Raw genomic sequence first — 19,518 nt, forward strand, 5'->3', positions numbered from 1 at the left:
AATGATGCTGGAAAATCACATCACAGGAATAAACTACATTTTAAAATAGAAAACATTTTTATTTATAATATTTTACATTATTACTGTTTTACAGTGTTTTTTATCAGATTTTAGATAAGAAGCTAATTATAAAAACAAAATATTATATCTGATTTTACAGCTTTCTATCTTTTCCCATTCAAGTCGACAGAAGCTGAGCTAACCTAGTAAACATCCAACTAACAAAAACAATGTTCTAAGAACGTTTTGATAGTTTTCACTCAGTTATGAATAATTATTTCTGAAAACAAACAGTTTTTAAAATGTTTTAAAATGTTTTTTTCCCCTTGGTTATACGAATGTTAAGGAAACATTCCTTTTTTATCATTTTGCAAACATTATGGGTTACTTTTGAATATTCTCTGAACATTCTGAAACAATTAGTGACATTTAAAGCACGTCCAACTTAAACGTTTCAGAAAAAAAAAAACATTCCATGAACGATGTATAAATAGTTTTTGTTCTAAAATATTTTGAGAACATTAAAGACCAGATAACTTTGAACAAACATTTTTCTTAAAGTTATTGGAAACATATATTTGTTCATAACTTTTAGAGAACCTTATCTAATAGCTGGGCAACTGCCCGCGGGCATAACTAGACCACCGAGCTGCTTAAACAGGTCCGTCTGTGTACAGATGAGCATATTTACACACCACAAGACTTTCTTCTTTTGTACTAATATTTTATTGACGGCTGTGTGTTTTGAGACCTGTGTTAGAGGAGTTGGTGTACGGAGTAGATGGAAATGATCCACAAGTCAGTAAATAAGAAAAGCAGATGAAGACATACAGTTACACAGACTCTAGACAGACAACAATCCCTCACACACGCTAGAAGAGAGAAGCTCCCTACTTAACTGCTCTCTTTTCATGTGCCTGTCATCCTTTCCTTTAATGAGCAGGCAGGAGAGACGGAAAGGTGTATGTGTGTGTGTTCAAGCTTCTTGTGCAGGTGTAATTGGGCCTGTGACCTCAGAAGAAAGTTTGTTTGGTAGGTAGCGGGGGGGGGGGGGGGGGGGGGGGGGCTTGTTTGTTTATGAGGAGTCTGTGTGTATGTGTGATGGTGGAGGACTCGGAGTGTGAATATATTGATTGATTTGTTTGTGTGTGTGTGTGTGTGTGTGTGTGTGTGTGTGTGTGTGTGTGTGTGTGTGTGTGTGTGTGTGTGTGTGTGTGTGTGTGTGTGTGTGTGTGTGTGTGTGTGTGTGTGTGTGTGTGTGTGTGTGTGTGTGTGTGTGTGTGTGTGTGTGTGTGTGTGTGTGTGTGTGTGTGTGTGTGTGTGAGTGCTGTTGGTTACCCAGTGATTGATGGGTTTCTCTAATGTGACATCAGAGAGCGGCAGAGATACACACAAGAACATCCACCAGACACACATATTCCTCCTCCTGATAAATCATTACAGATTGGTTCAGTGTATCTGAGGTACACACACTCCTTCTGAACAGTCATCAGAGCTGCTTCATTCAGAATATAAGTGTGTGTGTGTTATACTCTTTATTTGGTCTTTTAGACCTTTAAACATCACAAATGCTAATTTAATGCTAGTATGTGTGTGTTGTGTGCAGGAAACTCAGGTGACGGTATTGACTACAGCCAGCAGAAAAGGGAGAACATTGGAGATCTGATCCAGGAGACACTTGAGGTGTTTGAACGTTACGGGGGCGAGGATGCCTTCATCAACATCAAATACATGGTGCCCACCTACGAGTCCTGCCTCCTCAACTAAAAAGAGCGAGAACACACTCGCCAACACACACACACACACACAGACACACACTGTAAACACACCCACCTTACTGTTTGTTACATTCCTAATTTCTGACTTTATTAAAGTCATAATGCAGAGTCTGTGCACCACAGCTGTCTGTATCGGAGAAGACACTCACACACACAGCTTCCTAAACAGACACAAGGAGCACAGGGTCAATAAATCTCTTGGTGGCAACTAACCTGCATTTAATTTTCATTCTGTAAGGAATTATCCAAAGAGAAATGTAGAAAATGCACGCACATCCAATACAAGCTGTTATCTAGATATACATAGAAACATTTAATTATCTGCCTAAAATTGACCTATTTACAAAAATGATTTACAAAAATGTGCTAAATTTACAAAAATAACATTACATTGCATTATATATATATATATAAGTATTATAATTTATATTGTTATAATATATATAACTATAATAAATCAGAATTTATATTATTATATTAAAACTACACTATAATATTGATATGATCATATCATTTTCATCATATATGAATCTTTTAATTGTGTTAAAAAGCTTCATCGTGCCGCAGAATCTCTTCTAATCATACTGGTAGTTTTCACAGAAAGTCACTGATCTAATGTAACTCTGTTTCCTGATATAATTAACATTTCCTTGTTTTTTTTTGCGGCGACCCCCTCTGGCTGTTCACTCACCTTCCAACACTCACCACCTGATACTCTCTTCTTCTTACTTGTTTTTGTTGTTTTCTTATTATCTCTTCTACCCATTTATTCCCACTATTGTAATTGGGAATACATTTGCCACATAATAAATATAGTGCAAATTTCTTCTTTGGCTGGAGTTAACTTTCATCTTTCAACAAACCAAGTGATCATCACTTAATTCATATTCATAAACCATGGTTAACGCATGGTTAACACAGAAAGTAAACACACTAGGAGAAAGGTAATATTGGCTTAAAATATGCATTTTTATATTCATAGCCAACAACACTTTAGGTCTAAAAAGCCTGACATTACTGGGTTAATAATACTGACATTACTGGGAAGTTTAGTTATCATGCTTTCAAATGGTTTCTCATAAGAGTGTATCCGTGGTAACTGTGATTTTAAAGACTTTGAGCTTTTAATACGCCTTCCCACTTATGACTTCCAATAACAGATCATTTCAACACCCAAGCTTCCGGCTTTCTTTATCTAGTTCTCCTCTTTTTATCTCTGTCTCTTCAGGTCAGCTCTTTGTTGGGTGTTTATATTTTATATTTGAATGTTTTTAAATCTTTGTTCTTGTTCCCATCATTTTATTTGACTGTATCTTCTTTAAGTGCGTGTGCGGAGATGTTAAAGTGATTCTAGACTATGCCAAAATGATCCAAAAATCTATGAGTTTGAGCTATGAATTTGATGATTCCCAAGCACAACACAAGTTACATTGTAACATAGCCTTGAAATGAAGCAAGGATACTGGATCTAGATGCAGATAAAATATGTTTAATGGCTCCTTACAAGAAACATAATCCATGACTTGAGCATGAAACACATGAAATTACACATATAGACTTCGATTGCCACAGCTACTTCCAACAAAATAATAATACACAAAAGACAAGACAATCATAACAAAAGAACTACAAAGACCAAAAACAAAACTTCAAAAGATCTTGAAATCATGAATACCAAATTTCAAAATAAAAAACATAAAGCACAGAAACCTGACACACATATATCTACATTCAGACGAAGAGCACACTTGAACCTGAAGTGACATAGAGAGTGAACAGAGTAACACATGACAGATAGCAAGTATTCAGATAGCAACATTATGTGCTTTTGAAAGCCATGAACCTGAGCTGAATGGAACTGAATGAAACGCTCATTTATCAGAGTATATGCGCACACACACACACACACACACAGACAGTCGGGGGCTTCCCTCATGCTTAACAACCTCTAGATTTTCTTACTCGTGAAATTAGACGCCTCAAGTGTGTGCGTTGTATTTTTTAAATGCGAGTCCCATGAGCTGATGTTTACAGTGAGCTGAGATTTCTGGAACATTTGAACTCAGTTCAATCTAGATTTGATCCCACCGCCTGTAAATTACAGCTCTGAACAGACACAAGGGGGAATTGAGGAGGGATTTGCCCTCAAATTAGTTTTACTGCAACAATCAGGGTCAATAAAGAGACCTGGAGTCCCAGCTTGAGTCCTAACTGTGATGGTGAGAGGAATACCTTCAGTAATCATTTACTCACTTGTATTCCCCCAAACTTGTATGACTTACTTTCTTCTGCGGAACACAAAAGAAGATATGTGTTTCAACTGTTCTTGCCCATACAGTGAAAGCCATTAGGGTCCAAAACAAATTTCATTGAATGGACAAAATACACTGAGACATTTTAGTTTCACAGAAAAATGAAGGTCATACAGGATTTGGAATGGCATGAGGGTGAATACATGTTGACAGAATTTTTGGGTGAACTATTCCTTTATGTCTGTTCTCATTTGCCTGATTTGGCTCCTTTCTAATTATATTCTAATTCAGTCAATTGTATAAAAATCCAGGCATATACGGTATAAAACCGGGATGGAGACGTTAGTGTGAGTGCAGAGGAAAGGAAAAACATTGGACTGTAAGAATGCCAGATTGTTAGGAGCAACAGTGCAGAGGGGAGGGAGGGAAACGAAGGGAGCAGCAGGAATAAATAGCCCTCTGGGACCTATTCCTCTTGTTCAGCGCATCTGCCAGGGGCAGAACGAACCCCAACGCCAGCCAGTGAGCATGTGCAAAGCCCTGAGCTCAATGGAGATTTATTTCAGAGTGACTTCATGCTTTAGGTGTCACCCGCACCTCTCAACCCCAGACCACAACTCCACAGAACGGACAGGAGCTCTGATGTTTATTCCAAAAAATGACTTAAAAACTGTTATTGATTTGGCCTCAGAGCTGTAATAAAGAAGGTAAAAAAAAGTGTGTGTGTGTGTGTGTATATATTTACAATAATTTTCCATCTAATCCGTTTTCATGCTGGCTAAGGGTATAAAAATTTACCTAGCATCCCTGGTCTTATTTTGCTCGTTATTCCAAATAAAAAGTTGTATTTTATTCAAATGTAATAAAACGTTAAAACAAAAACAACCACCTGGATCCATTCTGGTACATACGTACAGCCCACTTTTCACAATCCAATCAATTTGCAGTGGACTAAATCAAGTCCTACTCTATTTTTTTCTCAGTTGAAATCCAGTTTCACTCAGACATGCATCAGATTATTGCAGTAAAATGGGTTGCGTATGCTGTTATAACTTGATGTCTGTGTATTTTAGCAATTCTAAAATTCTGTAACATATTGCCTTCAAGCAGCAGAATTGAGCCGTTTCGTTGAGCAGTCTTTTCTAATATCTGACTCTATGAAAACGGTGTCTCTAGTAGTGCTGGTGTGTAGCGTGGTGTGTTTTGAAGAAGGCCCGCAGGAGGCCGATGGTTTTTCGGCGGGAGTCTGGAGAGATCTTCTTCTCTCTCATGCTGGAGATCTGTGGGGTTCTGCTGTCTGATCCTCGCTCCTCCTCTTCCTCAGCCAGACGCTCTTATCAGACTCAAACACATCTGCTGTTACTCTGCACACACACAAATGCCTGTACAACCACTGTCCTTATCCTGTGGACCACCGTGAGAACCAATCACACACGCATAAACATACACATTCATCTGCAATTTTTTTAAACTTCCAGCAGTTCTACGAAGGTCTTTGAATTGAATTCCATTTTATTACTTAAATTAATCACTTGAACTCACAATACAATTCTGCATTAACAAATCAAAACATAAAATAGTTATGTATTCACATGAGGGTGTGTTGAGTACTTTAAAAAAAACTTGGTTAAAATATCATTTATGAATTACTAATATATGACATTTGCAAAACAAAAAATGTACCTCGAAAAATATAGTTTGAAACATTTTTTAAAGACAATGATTTACTTTTTACTTGATGGCTACGCCACATGGCATTTTTATTACTTTGTCATTACATTGAACTTTTCTTGAAAATGGTACAATTCTTTTCAAATGTAATAAACCAACATGAATACAAAGAGTACATTTCTAAGAATTTGTGTTTACATGTGTTTTATACATTCTTATCTGTCATTGACTCAAGTATGTCTTGGAGAAATTGTGTGGTCTAAAGACCGTGATCCCTGTGTGAGTGATGAAGGACGGTGTGTTTGCTGTAATCTTCACTTCACCATGAATGACGTGGCGGTCCACTGTGAGATTATACCGGACTGGGTGGAGAGAACAGGATCCATCAGTGCTGTCACTGCCCAACATCTGACCATGCACGTACTAAGCAAGAGAAAGCCATTTCTTGTTTTCTTAGTTTAGGTTTATACATGCTTTTACTTTCACTCCCATAAATACTCAATGACACTCACACACATGCTCCCTTACCACTCTTCACTTCACCTCAACAGTGTGTGATTTCTCTCTTTAGATATCACAATTGACCCAGATTTCACTCTCTGGTGTTCCTGCACCTCTCTCTTGTTTTATGCTTTTGTGTTGTTTATTTTATAACTCAAAGCATTCAAGCTTTCTTCAAACAAAATCACACAAGAGAGTGTGTGCTTTAAGGGAGCTCACGTTATATTCCAGACACAGTCATACCACCTACTGCTTTTCTAATCATCTGCCGGTCGGAGCTGACCACGGGATCAGGACTGATGCCCCCTATGAAGCTCACGTCTCTCTGCTCCCTGCTGCTGCTTCACAACCATCTGATTTCATATTCAGTTTGTATCTAGACCGTCATTAATTGGATTAATTCTATAGAATTAAACCTGTGTTATTAACAGAAGAGGAAAATATAGGGTTTAGGTGGGGATTAATATCTTGCACTACAAAACACACATATATACATATATAGCTGTATTAGACGTGGTGCCTAAAATGAAAATGTATGTGCCAGTGTTGATAAGGATTCTTATCTGAGATAAATGCTAAATCTTTTGTGCTGCCTTGAGAAATTGGTGATTTTTTTCAGTCTGTTACATGGGTGACTGAGCTGAAAAATGAGATTAAATGAAGAAAGGATGAGTCAAGTGAATATAAGGATACATAGTGAATCATATGGATATATTTGTTTGCGGCAACAAATGAGGAGGTCTATAATAAGTGGATCGTTCCCATTCATCTCAAAATGCAACCTGCATTCAGCTATTTTTTGCTCATGTGCATCCAGTTCTGGACAGTATTTGGAGCCAATCTCTTTGGAACCGCAGGAAAACGTCATCATGATAATGTCCTTTTCTGGTAGTAGGCCTAGAAATCTGATATTATTAGCTGCTGTGTTGTCAATAGTTAAAGGAATGTGACCTGTTATCTTCCATGTGGATAACGGAGGAGCTGGAGAAGGTCAGCCAGGCATGAAGTCACAACCTGATAGCGTCTGTTCACATGTGTCTCACTTACTGTTGAATGTGAAACTGATGTGATATCCATTTTTTTCTTTCAATAATGAGATGCTTGATAAATGGTCAAGATTGGTCAAAAGAACCAAAAGTTACTGTCTAACAACTGCTGAAGGTTAATGCACCACATGACCTTCCTACTGGATTGATCTACTTAGTGAAATAGGCTACCATAAAACGGTAATAAAAATGAATCTGTGAGGAAAATGTGACAATTTGTGCCATTATTCACTGATTTCCTTGAGTCTTTCACAGAAGAAAATAAAATGTAGGGTTGGAATAACATTAGGGTGAGTATACAATGACACTTTTTCATTGTTGGGAGAACCATTGGTCTAGAATGATAAGTCTTTATAACTTGAGGACTATTGTATATTGAATAACACCTAAAAGACTGATATTTTAAAAATGCTACCTTCGTTTTAAGGCCAGAAACTGGCCTACTCTACGCGTTCGTTTATGAGTAGCGCTCCGACACATTTTGGAACGCAACATACTTTCGAAGTGCCTTCCTGGCTTAAACACAGAGAATCACATTACAATACATACCACAAAACTAACTGCAAATCTAAAGCACACATAACACTATATAGTTACAAAAGCAAAACAACACGTAACAATACCAAACCCAATCAAAACACAAAAAAGCCAAAAACTTTTTGTTTCACAGACATGCTGTTTCACGTTTTCAACGTTTCACAATCTCATCTCCGCTGGCGGTGACTTCTGACTATTGGCTTTGATCTCTGTCCATCATCTCAGGCACTGATTCATGTGGTTAAGGCACTAGTCCCGCCTCTTCAAAGCTATGCGCTGATTGGCCACCCCGCGCATCCACGTCGTGCACGCAGCCAATGGGCGGGAGGCGGGTCGGGCGCTCTCGGAGGTTCCTCAGCGAACGCGCACTAGTGGGAGTCCGAAGCAGCAGCGCTTGCTCAGTTCAACGAAGAGAACCCGACGAGTCCACATCGCGCGACTCTATCGAAGGGAGAGAAAGGAAGATAGCGAGAGAGAGACTGCACCTTAAAACCAGACATTATATTTGGAGAGGGTTGCCGCAGCCTGGAGGGGGAACGAGGGATTCGATCAGCACCGTTATTTTTTTCTTTTGTGTTTTTTTTCTTTTCTTTTCTGGGGGAAGGATTGTGAGCGTTTGTGTGCAAAGATGATGGTCGGGGAGATGGAGGTGAAGGAGAGACCGAGGCCGAGTCCCGACTATCTCATGCAGTTATTAAACGAGAAGAAGCTCATGACGAGTTTACCGAACCTGTGCGGCATCTTCACACACCTGGAGAGACTCTTGGACGAAGGTACGTGTGTGTGTAAACTTGAACCACGAGTGTGTATGTGGTGTTACACAACTTCACAAACTATTTTTCTTCAGCGAAGGAGACTCAAACCGACGGTTGGGGTTTCTGTTTTTTAGTTGACTTACTTTTAATGTCTAATTTTAAACGTTTAAACTGCTTTGGACCGTTTTTAACAGTCAGAATTTGAAAAGCACCCCCCCCCTCTCCCCCACCTCACCCCTTCCCTTCATTTCGTGTGTGGGTCGCTAGCGCTGGTAGCAGTCTGCTAAATCAACAACTTTTACATGTCGTCATATTCGCTCATTTTTACTTCTTTATTAACTTTAAGATCTTTTAAGAGTTTCTTCTTCTAACTGTTTGTCACGTGTTGTAAATAATGACATATAGTCAGGCGTTTGAACGGTTCCTAACTTATTTTAGGGTGTGAGTGAGGTTAGCTTAAGTTGGTAACTTAACTTAGCTGCACACAATAACGTAAACTTAACGTTTATTCTTGCGAATGAATGTTTATGTGTTTATTTACCTAGACATACTAAAATATTCGAATCTGTACTGAACACATAGGATTTAATCCGAACAATTAGCTGTTTGTTTGCAGATTAAGATTCCCTCCTCCCCTCGAGGCATTCAGATGAGTTTTGCATGAATGCGCTCTATGGAGAGAGTGAGAGAGGCACTGTGCTACATGTCTAAATGCCTAGACACATCTGTGTCAATAGCACAACATGAACGACTGTTTATTCTAGACGTTGACATAGCTTGTAAAGCTCTTTTATTTTTACCATGCAATCTGAGAGGGTGAAAGAGTTTTCGTGGCAGTGATATGCAGCAGGTTTCTCTCAGGATTGCAGCTTGTGTATTTGCATCGTCACTCATTCACTTCAGTTCACACGTTTATTTACACGCGCTGTTTGTGTTTGAATATCATGTAGTTTATTGTCAGGCTTTAATCTCCTTCTGTTCCGATGCGGAGAGTTTTGAATTCCAACACGCACACACGTTATCCGTCTGCATTAGTTTCATGAAGTGCACCATGCTTGCTCTATTGACTTGCATACACCCGGCTCTGTTTGTTTTGTAACAAAGAGGAACGAGCAGCCGCAAAATCTGCTGCAATATCAACTTTGTTTGCGCTAGTATTATCTCAGCGTGTTGCCAAATCACCCTGTGCGTTACTGGATAAACTAGTTTGGTTTTTGACTGATCACAACTCCACATACCGACACAACCCCAGAAACCACACTTCAGATTGGTTGTTTGATTTTGACTTTGTTCAGTTGCACCGCTAAAGCTTTTTCTGCTTGAGTTCATGACAAGACTTGTCCTCAGAGATTAATTTTTTAAATATTCAATGCGAATTTACTTTTTTTTTTTACGGTACGAGTAAACATGCGTTAAAGGTATAATTCCACAAATATAAAATCTGTCATAATTTACTCAAGAATATATTTGGAAGATCTTTGGAGACCACACTGTTTTGGATCCCATTGAGTTCCATATATATGGACCAAAATGTCTTGTTTCATAGAAGAAAATCTAGAATAGTTTTGGGATGAGACGAGTGAGAAAAGGATATTTTATTTTTTGGGTGAACTGTTCCTTTAACATCTTGATGTTTTAGCGTGTGTACAGTGGTGGGGTATCAAACTACAAACGTTTTTACATCTTCTGTAAGACTCTTTCTTTTCTCTCTGTCTCTATACGTAAATGGCACAGATGTGTTTTCTTAAGAAGTCTTCTACTTTGTCCCTTAGTGTCTCCTTGAGAGATTTCTCATGAAGCTGTGTGCTCTGACACCAAACAGCGAGGTGTTAGTTTCTCCTTCAGCCTCATGTTTGTGTATCTGCTCTCATTCTGCTCTGTTTACCTGAACTTTGCTCCTCTCTTGCTGTAATCTGTTCTCCTCAATCCACTCAAAAATGCTGAAACCGCAGAGGACAACTTCATCCTTCGTTTTTTTCCCCCTGTGACACATTTCTTTGAACACACACATGAATTGGATGGTGTAAAATCTCTGCCGCATTTGCATACTGATTTGGCTATGCAAATGAGCAGCTCAGGGTGATGTGGGCCAGTCATGTATTTGTAACAGTAAATACTCAAGACTTAATGCGTGGGGAGGAAAATTTGTACCGCTACACACAGCGTCTGCTATCTCTCCTGACCTCTGCTTTACATCAGACCGATATGGGGTTTTAAATGGCTGATACTGGTGATATAATGTCATTTTAAACACATTTAAGTAAACATTTATTAAAATCGGAAAAAAATATTTGATGAAATTGAATGTGCAATATTGGCTGGCAAAGCTGCCGGTAGATTATGGAGCTGACACTAGACAGAATGATATCTTCTGTTTACTGGACACAGTTATTGATGTGAGTAATCGCAAAATGGAAAAATTGGCTGATGTGTTGGTCTGTCACGAGTTTTACGGGGGCCTTGTGCTCCATCTTGACTGATACAAGATCAGGTTTCACTCCAAATCTGTGCCATCACAGGATGAGGTACGTTGCAGATCAGTTGAAAAAGGCACTAGGTTGTTGGCAGAAGGTTAGACAGATGATAGTATCTCAGGTATTTCATTAAACACTGCTATTGTTATTGTGGAGTGTTTAATGTGTAAATAAAGCACAGACTTAAAACATTTTCATTGCAGCTTCACACTTTTCTGCTGGATGAAAGAGACGGCGTGTGGGGGTTTGGAGGTGAAATGTGGGAACGCTCTCGGAGTTGTCGTCTTGTAAGAGTTCTTGTGACAGCTGCGCACAAACACTCATAACTCAAATGGATTGTGTGTGTTTGCAGCTGTTGTCATGGCAAAGGAAAACCAACACCCTTACATCTCCCTCGTCACCCTCTCTGTTCCCTGCACAAGACAACTGCTCTCCCTGCACTGCGCAAGTGTGTGTCAGGCTGACGAGAGAAAGACAGGTTTGCAGCATGGCTTGTGATCTTCAGAGGTGACCCTGCGGGTGTTTTTAGAGCTGATTTTGATAAGGCAGTGGCAGCTGAGTCCAGTGCCAGAGCTCAATGCATGGGTGTTCAGAAATGGACACAGACATGGAAGGAATGAGTCAAGGTTAAATAGCTTGATTTCTCAAACTCACACAGGTTGTTAGGAAATTATTCTATCTGGAACTTGTTTGGTTTTCTTTCTGGCTCTTAGAAATGCGTACACCACCGTTCAAAAGTTTAGGGTGATCAGAACGTTTTTGAAAAGTCTCTTATGCTCACCCAGCCTATATACATTTTTTATTTTCTATTTTAATATATTTTTTCAGTCACATGGTCCTTCAGAAATCATTCTAATAGGTTGGTTTGGTGCTCAAGAAACATTTGTTATTATCAATGTTGAAAAATATAAATTTATTATTATAAATCTTGCATCAGGATTTTTTGATGAATATGAAGTTCAAAAGAACAGCATTTGAAATAGAAACCTTAGTCTTTACTGTCACTTTTGACCAATTTAATGCATCCTTCCTCAATAAATGTTAATGACCCCAAACTTTTCAATGGTAGTATAGCTATATTAATTAGTTCTCTGGAATAAATATAATCCTATAAGAAACTTGGTTCTGATTGGTCAGTGCATAAGCTGTATACCGCATTTAAGTAACAAATTTCCTTCTTCATCAGCGATCAAGAATTAATTTCTTCTTTAGATTCAGTATTCAGAAAGTACAATAATTTAGATGCAGCATGTTTGAGGTCATTCCAGGTGCTAACAGGAAGTGATTCTTTTAGGTTTGGACCTATGGGACCCCTTTACAGCATCTAGTTTAATTAGCTAGCTGGATCCATTAGCTCGGGTGCTCGGCTCAAGCCGCGGCTCAGTAGAGTGAGTGTGCAGACCATTTTATTCTCTCTATCTTTGTTTCTCTCTATTTTTCTGTGTCCTGCTGGGCGCTGATAAATTGGATAGCAGGAAGAGGTTGACAGGGTTAGCGTTGGGAACAGAGGAGTCTCGCTCATTTTCTCTCTCCCTTCCCCCCCAGTGGCGTTGTGTGTGTGTGTGTGTGTGGACTGGCCCCTGACTCGGCCCTTGTGTGGCCCCTGATAAAGTCATGTCTGTGTGTGTCAGGCTGTGCCCTGTTATCAGGGGGTCTCTCTTACGAGTGCAGGGGTTTCTTATCAGGCTCGGCCCTGCCAGTACCGCTGTCTGTCTGACGCCGCATAGACACTGGCACACACCCTTTAACAACTTTTCCATACAGTGAAGAATTTATTTAGATGGTATAGCTGCAACATTTTCCTCTGGTTGAGCCAGATTAAAACTTCTCTTCTTGCCACTGTAGCTAGGATCCTGATAGGTCACTAAATTCCTAACTACACTCATGTGCTCCCTGTAGGAGAACAGCAGGGCTTTCATGGGCTAGCTTGCACCGGAAGAGGCTGATTCAGTGTTTTTGGAAGGGGGGAGTCCTTTTCATAAGAACCAAAAAAAGTTTCGCAACTAAAAGTCATGATTTTCTAGCACGAGGCAACGTGTGCGTGTCTGTAGTTTTACTGTGAGTAGTTCTAATGTGGTGTGGAGAATCTATCCAGGAGCGGTTGGCGTTTATCCTCTCACTCCGGAGTGGGGGAAGGGCCCCACCCTTTTACATTCCACAACTGCCTGAAATATCTCCACACCCCTTCACACTCCTCTTTCATGCAATTTCTCTGCTGTTTTTCTGTTTTAAAACCAGCAGCTTGGAGACACAGTGTTGCGTTTTCCTTGAGTTCTCACTCTCCCTAATTGAGTAACAGAGGAATTGTTTGGCTAAAGCAGACAGCAGTATTCCTTTGTGCTCATCTACACATTTATTAAGCAATTTAATCCATATAATGTTTGTTCTGTCTCCTTAAATGCTATAATTAGGCATAATTATGATAACTTTTATTTTGGCTGGAAAATGATCCTTGAATTGATCTACGTGGACCGTGGCCTCGGCCGGAGGTGGTTCTGTTTGACTGTCTCACCCTGCGATTTCAACTCTTCACCTCCGATTCACTCTCAGCAGCAGATAGGCAACACTGCAGGTTTTATTTCACTGCAGAAATATGTGTCTCCAAACCAATGTGTTTCTGTCTGTTTCGAGTGTTGGCTAATAGAGGGCCAATCAGAGTGTACCATGCACCAAGCCTCGTGGGACAGCACAGATGTCATTGTGATATAAGTGGGTTATTTGTCTGTGTCTTTTCTACAGTAAATGATGTCAGACTGATTCTGTTCAGAACATCATCTGTAGTTGCGTTTTTGACACCATTCTCACTTGCTAATAGAATATTTCTCTCTCTCTCACAAGAAGGGTTCTTGTACCTTTGATCAATTTCAACTTGCAACTTTGATCAAGCACTGCATTGCAAGTGTGATTGTGTCTCGTCACACAGGATATTTGGGTTCATTGCGGACAGACAAACTGCTTGCCGTTGGAATCTTGTTGTGCAAGGTTAGGAGGACCGCATAATTCCTCTGAACACGCAGTAGCATTCCAGAACACATGATACTGACAAGCCAACCGCCAATGTCTTTTTCCTTAGGGCTAAACCCTTCTTGTTTTACACTTCATGCATGTTTATTGACTGTTAAATAAGTTATTAATGATAACAAGGGTGAAGAATGTCATTGTTTCCACTAGCTGGCTCTTTTTTACATAAGATTCTGTGTACCGTTGTGATTTTGTGAGAGAGAAAGAGAGATTTTTGTAGCTTTAATAATGATCACAAAATACATTTGATTATTCAGTTTCTGTTGTTAAATAAACCTAATGTAGGCTTTCCTGAAACCCTAAACCCTGTGGTTTACCCTGATGTTAAAGTAACACTTCTTATGCTACAGTAAAACACTGCTGGTCACTTTCAGAAGCTGTAGGGATGTTTTCTTGTCACAAAAAGAATCTGAAACGCGAATGTTGTTTAATTTTTTTAATATATATTTTAAATTTTTTAAGTTTATTTTACACACTTTAGGCATTATCGTATCGAATATCGCATTATTTAGTTATCGCATATCGCATTTTTCTTCAATATCGTGCAGCCCTAATAGAGAGATGAGTGATCAACTGGTGCGATTACCTGCGCCTGTCCTTCAGATCAAGAATATATTCATGAAAAAAATAAGTTTACCAATATCCATGTCCAAAGAGGAAAGCGATCTTTGTCGTAGCATCCTTTCAACGTTTAAGTGTATTTCCTATAAATAGCTTCAGCGCTGGTCAATGCATTGAATCAATGGAATGGTCTCAATGTAGTGTAGTGTCGTTCTGAGCATTACCCCGGCAATGCATTGCTTGTCGGTTGAGACTTGTAATGTGAAGCTCAAAGTTATAATAATTTCAACACCTTGTTTTTATTAAAGAATGAATCAGCATGGTTGAACATATCCATTGAATGAACGGTTTAATGACTCACTCAAAGACAGTTCTTTGCCACCACCTAGTGGTGTAACAATGTAACCTGCACTGACTGAGAGCCTGTCTAGAGCACGCAGGGACAAGCAGTGGTGATGCTGGATACTATTGGCCTTTTCTATTACTATTAGCCTTTCATCCAGTCCGATTCAAGGATCGGAACTAACTCTTATACGTATAACAATAACCCAACAAGCTTATTTTTCTGTTATGTGGATCCTTATTTTGACATTTTGTTCTGTTTCCTTTAGTCCCTGTTTCTCTGCTCTGTTTAGCTTCAGTTTCTAAGGTTTATTTAGCTTTTTAAAAATAATTAATTGACCCAAAAAAATTTTATTTACTCACCCTTGTAGTTTTCCAAACATGCAAGACTTTTGTTCATTTTCAGAACACAAAAAAAGATATTTTTAATGAAATATGAGCCAGTTCTGTACTCTCCATTGACCGCTACGCAACTACCACTTTGATGCTTCAAAAAGAGACATGATTGCTTTATATGATGAACAGATTCAATTTAAGCTTTTATTGACATATAATCTTTAGGGCTGCAACTAACGATTATTTTGATAATCGATTAATCGGACGATTATTTTTTCGATTAATCGATTAATCGGATAGAAATTAAATTAGATTTTTTTTTATTATAACTAAATAAAACCGTAAATCAGGGTATTTATGTGTAAACGTGTACTTTAAAAAGTGCAAAAGCCACACATTGAGTTTTACTAATATCAATATTTGCATTGTTTTTAATGATAATTGCTGATGGCAAGTTGACAAACATGATTATTGTTAAAAAAATGATATCCAACATATTATGTTTTAACACAATTTTTGTTAAAACAAATTTACACAGACATGTTGTTCAGATGTGAATATCTGAACTAAAAACAAACTAAAAACATCTAAAATATATAATTCATTTAATTTTTATTTAAAATTAATTATATATAAGGATAAAGAATATAATATATATTATATATATAATATATAAAAGAATATAATATAAGGATAAATTGATTAAATAAATATAGAAAGACTGAAAACAATTGTGTGAATGTAGAGCCGCAGTAGATCGCGTTTGAAAAACAATTAAAACTTAGTAGACAAATGCTATAAAAAGAGAACGGAATGGAGGTAACGTTACCAGCAAGCTAACAGGCTTGAGTAAAGGACAGGAGAAATTATGCATTAGTGCACAAGCATTCGCTGAAAACCACTGAGTACAGTGACTAAAAAACAATATTTTACTGCTGCTGTTATTAACTGCCTTTATATTTAGTGCTTCGCTTTGTAAAGACCGTTTTAATTTAACCTATTTCTGCGGTAGCGCTATTTTAATCCATCACTTACGTTGCGAGCGAACTGATTGCGCAACCTGATGCTCGAGACAAAATACAGACATCCCAAGATCCCGGAAGTCCCGGGAGTCTCCCGCATATTGATTGCGGCTCCCTGATGCCCGCGAATTAGTTCAAACTCCCGAAATCTAGAGCGCGCAAGCAAGAGCGTGCATGCGAGACAGAGACTGCTCCAAACCGTGTAGCGCGCGCGCTCGGCAGAGCGCCTGAGGGAGAGAGACCTTGCGTGTGTGTGCGTGACGTAAGCAGACCAACTAATCGATAATGACATTCGTTGACAACGATTTTCATAATCGATTATAATCGATTTTATCGATTAGTTGTTGCAGCCCTAATAATCTTTGATCAGCAAACATACAGAATCTCAACCAAACCAAACGTGCTACGTAACACGAGAATGAACTCATTTGGTTCTTGAACGTCAAACAAACATGAATCTTTATCTGTGAGTAAGAGCCTAAAGTAAAAGGATAAATACAAAAAATGGCAATCGTATCGTGATGTTGAGACACTTAAAATCACTGCAAGGGAAATTCCTAATTCTTCACCTTTTGTTTGTTCAGAAAATCCGGTTGACATTGTGAAACCAAGACCAACATTCTAGAACAAACCATTGTCTATTTATAGAGCACTTAACAACAAACACAAACAGCTGTTTTACTCTGGGCAGATGAATCTACGTGTGTGTTTGTGTAAGCTTTCGGAGTTTTGTCTGTGTGTGTTCTAAACTGAAACGGAGTATTCACTGAAGATTAGTCACCTGTTGTAATTTTAATATTCCACTACAGCCAACTGTGTGTGTGTGTGAGGGATATTTGTTTCACTGTGGATGTTATATCAGCCTCCATCAATCCCACTGTCAAACGCAATTGCCGTTCCCTCGTGCTGCACAAAGCTTTGTCTTTTTCCGCTAGCTCCTTGTTACACTGCTGCATTTGTGCTCAATTAGCTCTTAAATGTGTCAAAAAAAGAGAATCATGGGAGAGAAAGACCATGTCATGACTGCACTTTGTGAAAAGGTTTAACATGCTAGTGGGGTCAACAGATTGATTGTGTGCACAGAGAGAGCGATGGCAGGGTCGAACAGAACCGGGTGGCAGAAAATAGCGAGAAAGAGACATGGAAAGACAAATAGTATGTTGTGAATGAGGTCAGCCTGCATGGAGGGGGGTGGGCTCACAGACACGTCTGCACTCGAACAATGAAGCATTATGCGTTCAACATAACCCTCTCATACACACATGACATCACTGCTTTGGCATACGGGATGTGCCCTCGGTCACAGTTTCCTGTTTGAGCATTTTTTTGCACCCGGTGTGACCAGCACAATGCTGATTGTGTGAGGCATTGCATTCTTTCACTCTTTAAACGTTCAGAAAGCCTCACAACAGTAGCCACACAAAGCATTGAACGAGACCATAAATTAATTTGGCTTTATGATTAAAGTGGTTTAGCCTGTTGCAGTAAAAGGAAGCCATAAACGCATTCTACACGTGTATACGAACACAAATGCATTCTTGGCCATCCTGATATAGATAACACACCACATACCTTCAGTTGACTGATCAAATAAATGGATTTTGTTCAGGTAGCTAACAATAAACACTGCTACAGTTTATTCACTAACTGCAAGATTCTCTTTAAAGTGTTTTTTTTGGGGTTTGCAGACTTGGGACTGGGGGTGGTGAAAAATTTGACACAGTGGGACAAACAAAAACATATTTTTTTACTTTCTAAGGCTTTCAAAGTTAATAAAAAGTTCCAGAATTATATCATGAAGAGTTCTATAAAATACATTTGATTTGAGAATTTAAATTAACATTCACTCTTTTTATACAATGGAAATGGGTCTGTCTACTTAAAAATATGTGGCTGCCTTAATATTTAGGAAGGAATTACCTCACTATCTGGTCATTATTTGTATATCATTGGCATGGAAAAGTTTGAAAACCTTTGATTTAAACTGTTGATTGTTTCCTAAAGGTGAACCTTGCAAAATGGTTTTGCTTCAGGATCCAGGTTTCACATTGAATGTAAAGCGTCTGAACACAGTATGGAAATTACACAAACAAAAATTACTATAGTTAAACTTAAATTGAATAATATTAATAGTGCCGTGTAGTACACTATCATTCCAAAAATTGGGGTCAGTAAGATGTTTTTAAAAGAAATGCTTGGATGCATCATTTTGATCAAAAATGACAGTAATGTAAAGAAAGTGACATTTATAATGCAAAGAAAGATTTCTGCTTCAAATAAATGCCTATTTGTTTTGAACTTTCTGTCCATTTGAAATTTCTAGTAAAAAAGTTTCACGGTTTCCACAAAAATATAAAGCAGAGCAACTGTTTATAACATTGATATTGATCATAATAATAAATGTTTCATGAGCACCAAAGCAACATTTTCAGAATATTAGAATATTTCTGAAGGATCATGTGGCACTGAAGTAATGGCTGCTGAAAATTCAGCTTTTCATCAGAATCTTTTTTTCCTGTATTTTTTATCAAATAAATGTAGCCTTTTTGAGCATAAAAAGCTTCTTTCAAAAACAAAAAAATGTAACAATCCCAAACGTTTGAACATTAGTTTACATGGGGCCATTGAGCCAACACTATGAAAAACATAAACATTTTTAATTGGATGCAAAACAGCAGAAGTGTGATTTGTTAATGTCTATTTGATGTAATGTGTAATTTTGTTTACGGTTTGTGGATGATGGACATGTCCATGTTGGCATCCACATAATTTGCCTAGCTTCTACAAAGTAACAGATGAATTTGCAGTCAGTTGGATGCAGCTCATTTTTTATTAACTCGGTCAACAAGTTAACTCCAATTTAAAATTTAGCTGCATGTATTTTACATCATATGGTTAGCTGCATTTTATTTTCATTAAGTAATGTTTTCATTTCTTTCCACAACTCTATCAAAAACAACCATGCAACCCATTTTTGGGTCTAGAGTTGCGTAGAATATTTTGAACCTTAGTCGCAGTTCCTATGCGTCACAGACAGATCTCTACCAGGTGTCTTTTCTGTCTCTCCCTCCTTTTCTCTCTTTCTTTGCCTGAGGCCTGCATTTCCTCTTTAACTAAAGACTGTTGCTCACATTTAGAGTCTATAAGAGAGTCTGTCTGTTTGCATTAGTCAAGAGTCCTATGTAGACGCTGCTTTACTATGTTAAACTTTCTTTCCATTCT

General features: G+C 38.4%; 2 protein-coding genes across 6 annotated transcripts in view; both read left to right on the forward strand.

Moving 5' to 3' along the window:
* The window catches only part of pacrg (PARK2 co-regulated), a 143,391-nt gene extending 141,405 nt beyond the window's left edge, over positions 1–1,986 (forward strand). The window contains exon 5 of the mRNA XM_077239784.1: positions 1,607–1,986. Within this exon, the coding sequence (XP_077095899.1) occupies positions 1,607–1,767 (161 nt within the window). The 3' untranslated portion in view covers positions 1,768–1,986. The remainder of the gene's footprint in view (positions 1–1,606) is intronic.
* Positions 1,987–8,108: 6,122 nt separating this feature from the next.
* Positions 8,109–19,518, forward strand: part of qkia (QKI, KH domain containing, RNA binding a) — a 93,259-nt gene continuing 81,849 nt past the window's right edge. For 2 of the 5 annotated variants that reach the window (XM_077239778.1, XM_077239779.1), the window contains exon 1: positions 8,153–8,558. In XM_077239778.1, coding sequence (XP_077095893.1) covers positions 8,414–8,558 — 145 coding nt within the window. In that variant the 5' untranslated portion in view covers positions 8,153–8,413. Of the gene's footprint in view, positions 8,559–19,518 lie in introns of all 5 variants that reach the window. The other 3 variants (XM_077239780.1, XM_077239781.1, XM_077239782.1) reach the window with 2 other exon arrangements.

Source organism: Siphateles boraxobius, unplaced genomic scaffold (genome assembly GCF_051911475.1).
Source record: "Siphateles boraxobius isolate OS27281-9 unplaced genomic scaffold, OSU_SipBor_1 22, whole genome shotgun sequence".
NCBI classification, from domain to species: domain Eukaryota; kingdom Metazoa; phylum Chordata; class Actinopteri; order Cypriniformes; family Leuciscidae; genus Siphateles; species Siphateles boraxobius.